This window comes from Fukomys damarensis, unplaced genomic scaffold (genome assembly GCF_012274545.1).
Source record: "Fukomys damarensis isolate Sample0158 unplaced genomic scaffold, DMR_v1.0_HiC HiC_scaffold_37, whole genome shotgun sequence".
NCBI lineage: Eukaryota > Metazoa > Chordata > Mammalia > Rodentia > Bathyergidae > Fukomys > Fukomys damarensis.
The window spans coordinates 27,266,912-27,270,082 of record NW_022900949.1 but is presented as its reverse complement, the minus strand read 5'-3'; the positions used below and the strand labels follow the sequence as shown (position 1 = coordinate 27,270,082).

The following is a 3,171-nucleotide window of genomic DNA, read 5'->3' as shown; positions in this document are numbered from 1 at the left end:
AAAAAAAAAAAAAAAAAACAAAAGGAAGAATTTATTGAAAGACAGCTTCTAAGAGAGACAGGGGACAAGAGAGTGGGCTGGCCGCCCACTCCACTTCTCAAAGGTGTTTTATATAGGGCAAAGCCACGAGGTGAGGTGGGTACAAAGTGAGACAAAACTATTAGACCCAAAGGAAAATTACAAGGTGGGCATGAGGTGGGACAAAACCATGGCCAACCAATAAGATCACAAGTACAGTCACCCAGGTAATATTGATTAAATGGGGATCCAATGGGAAAACAAGTCACGTAGCATACGTACATAGAATGAACAAGGAATTTCCAGAAAGAAAACGCTAGGCAGACTGATGCCTGTTTAGAATCAATCCCTGTTATTTATCCCTAGGGGAAGTGTGAGTGTAGTACCCCCCCACACCCCGCTTATAATGTGCCTCCATTGTTTTCTCTGCTGAGGGCCCAGCTTTCTCCAACCGCCTTCTAATAATTTCTAACTAACTTAGCTGTGTGCAATACTGGGACAAGAAGACAGCCTTCCAGGTCACACTCCAGGGCCTCACCTCTTCTGACCAGGAGACACAGGGGACACTGTAGGTCTAAACCACAGCAGCCCTGAACATACACAGGATAATAGTACTGGGTCATGGCCACAGGAGGGCAAGTGTGGAGCTCATCAGACCCGGCACCGAGTGAACTTCTGCTGTTACTCCCATGTGTGCACGGGTACCTTGGAAGCCTCAGGAAATACCACTGAGATCTGGGGACACTGGCCGGGACACCAGTGGGAAGAGCCCCTTAGGAACGGACGCAGCCAGGCCTGCTGAACCCTAAGGACACAGGTGCATGAGCAGGGGTCCAGGGACAGGTGTTCACTGAGCAGAGTGGCCAGTACACGTCCAACCCAGTGGCCAACCCAGCACGGTGGCACTCTGGAGTCTGCATCATTATCCAAGCTGCGCTTAAACTCACCGCCACGTGGACGTTCTGGATTACTCCGGAGGAAATCTGTCAAAAGTGCCTGGCACTAAAGAGCAACGGTGTGATGACGGTGCACACCTGCAGTCCTAGCTCTGAAGGAGGATGAGGCAGGAGGATCACAAGTTCCAGTCCCACCTGGACAACTTAGTAAGACCCTATCTCAAAATAAATAAAATAAATAAATAAAGCCAGGCATGGTGGCACAGGCCTGTAATCCATCGCAAGTTTGAGCCCATCTTAGGCAATTTGGCAAGACCCGGTGGTGAAATGCGAAGCCCAGGGTTCAATTCCTGGTACTGCAAAACAAGTGGGGGTGGGGCTGGGATGTCACTCAGGGGTTAGAGCAGCCCTGGGTTCAAACCCAAGACCAAGATGAAAAACAAGAAATGCCATGGTGTGCAGCACACCCCAGAAGACATCTCCAGTCTCAAGGGGGCACCCACAAACACACCTGGGAACTGGTGATGCAGACAGCCCAGGTATGCACTGAGCTGCTGGCTGGAAGCCTGGAGAAGCAACAACCACCTTACTGAAAATGCACTGAAAACAAACCCCATGCCAGTCACGAAAGAAAGCAAAACCCTTGAGGAAATGTGTGTGTGGTGGCCTCACCGAGGTCTTCAGAGAAAACAGCCTTTTGCGACTAAGGGAAGAAAACAAAGCAAGTAACTGAGAAGCGGCTCACACCAAGCTAGGCAGGGACTCTTGTGTCATGGTAACAGTTCTGGAATCCTAAGATATTTTCCACTTCACACACACATCTAGACACCTGACTGAGTGTGAGAACAAACTAGAAACCTGACACTGATCAGAGGGACCAAAAACCAAAAAAAACAAACAACAAAAAAAAGTGAGATCCCGGTTTGGATCCGAGTGGAAAGAGACCACAGTGGAAAAGCCTGGTGGTGCACAGCTTCCCTGGTATCAGGAACTCTGTTAACCTCGCTCTGTGACAAACATTCCTGGTCCTCCTCAACATTCAGGGAAGCCGCGTGGAGGCGCACAGGGACCCTTGCTCCTGTCTCTGCAGCTTTCCTGCAAGTCTAACATTGCTGCAAAAGTTAAAATTAAAATAAGGGAGGTGTAAACGTGGGGAGCACAGGGGTTTAGGGCAGTGATACCAGCGAGGAGGACTCCTGCAGTCCGGGTCCTGAGGGCCGCGAGGCCGTGTGCAGAAGGTTGGTGCCCAGTGCGTGACACTACTAGGAGGCGGTGGGACCTTCAGGATGAGGGAAGCTGGTGGAAGGAAGTTAGGGGGCAGCCTTGAAGGGACTGGAGCTCCCTTCTTACCTCTGGTCACTTAACACTTCCAGGTGAACAGTGTCCTGTGCCACATGCTTGTGCCATGATGGACTGACTGTGTCACCACAGGTCCAACAGTGACAGGGCCAACCAACCATGGACTGGAACCTCCACGTTCGTGAGCCAAAATGAATCTTTCTTCTTTTTCGGGTGATTACCTGGGGAGCTTTGTCAGAGTAACAGAGAGGGGACCACACGGTGAGCCCACCATGGTGGCTTCCTTGCCTTTTGTGTATCTGCGCAAACCCACAGTGCACTAAGAGCGAGGTGTGACGTAACCTTTGGCCTCTGGGGGGCAATGGTGAGTCTGCGTACATTCATGGCACTGCTCTGGTGGGATGGCGACAGGAAGGCTATCTGGGAGGGTGGGAAGGGACACAGAAACTCCTCTTTTTGCACTCTCCATTCCACTCTTCTGTGAACCTAATCCAGGTCCTAAAAAGGAGATAAAGTAAGTAAGAAAAAAGGAAGACGGCGACATGGTACCCAGCCAGGGCCTTGCCACATCGCCCACCCAGTCCCGTCTCGGGTCTCTTGTCTTTCTGGCAGACCTCTGCCTCTGGCCAGGGCTCTTTTATCTGTAAGGTTTTATTTCAAAGAGAAAAAAGTGAGCCGAAACAACTGCACGTTGTTGCCTGGTGGCTGATTCTGATGGTATAATTAAGTATTCGTTATCTTATTCATTTTTTCTGTATGAGTCTAACATCTAAATAAAAATATCTGCCCCCCCATCACTGCAAGTAACCCAGCTACGCCCTCACCGTACAGAGAGTGAACTGAGGCCGAGAAGGCAGAGCTGGCTTAAGACCACGCCGAGGGCCAGGCCTGGACACAGGCGCTCCCAGGCCAACTAGGGGACGCTGCACAGTCACCTCCCAGCCACACAGCAGTGCCT

At 50.8% G+C, this 3,171-nt stretch overlaps 1 protein-coding gene across 2 annotated transcripts in view; it reads right to left on the bottom strand.

Annotated features, from left to right (window-relative positions):
- Positions 1–2,806, bottom strand: part of Nup210 (nucleoporin 210) — an 80,924-nt gene extending 78,118 nt beyond the window's left edge. Inside the window, exon 1 of one of the 2 annotated variants that reach the window (XM_033759802.1) lies at positions 2,556–2,806. In XM_033759802.1, coding sequence (XP_033615693.1) covers positions 2,556–2,593 — 38 coding nt within the window. In that variant the 5' untranslated portion in view covers positions 2,594–2,806. Of the gene's footprint in view, positions 1–2,264; positions 2,534–2,555 lie in introns of those variants that run through there. The other variant, XM_010617244.3, reaches the window with a different exon arrangement.
- Positions 2,807–3,171: the final 365 nt, after the last annotated feature.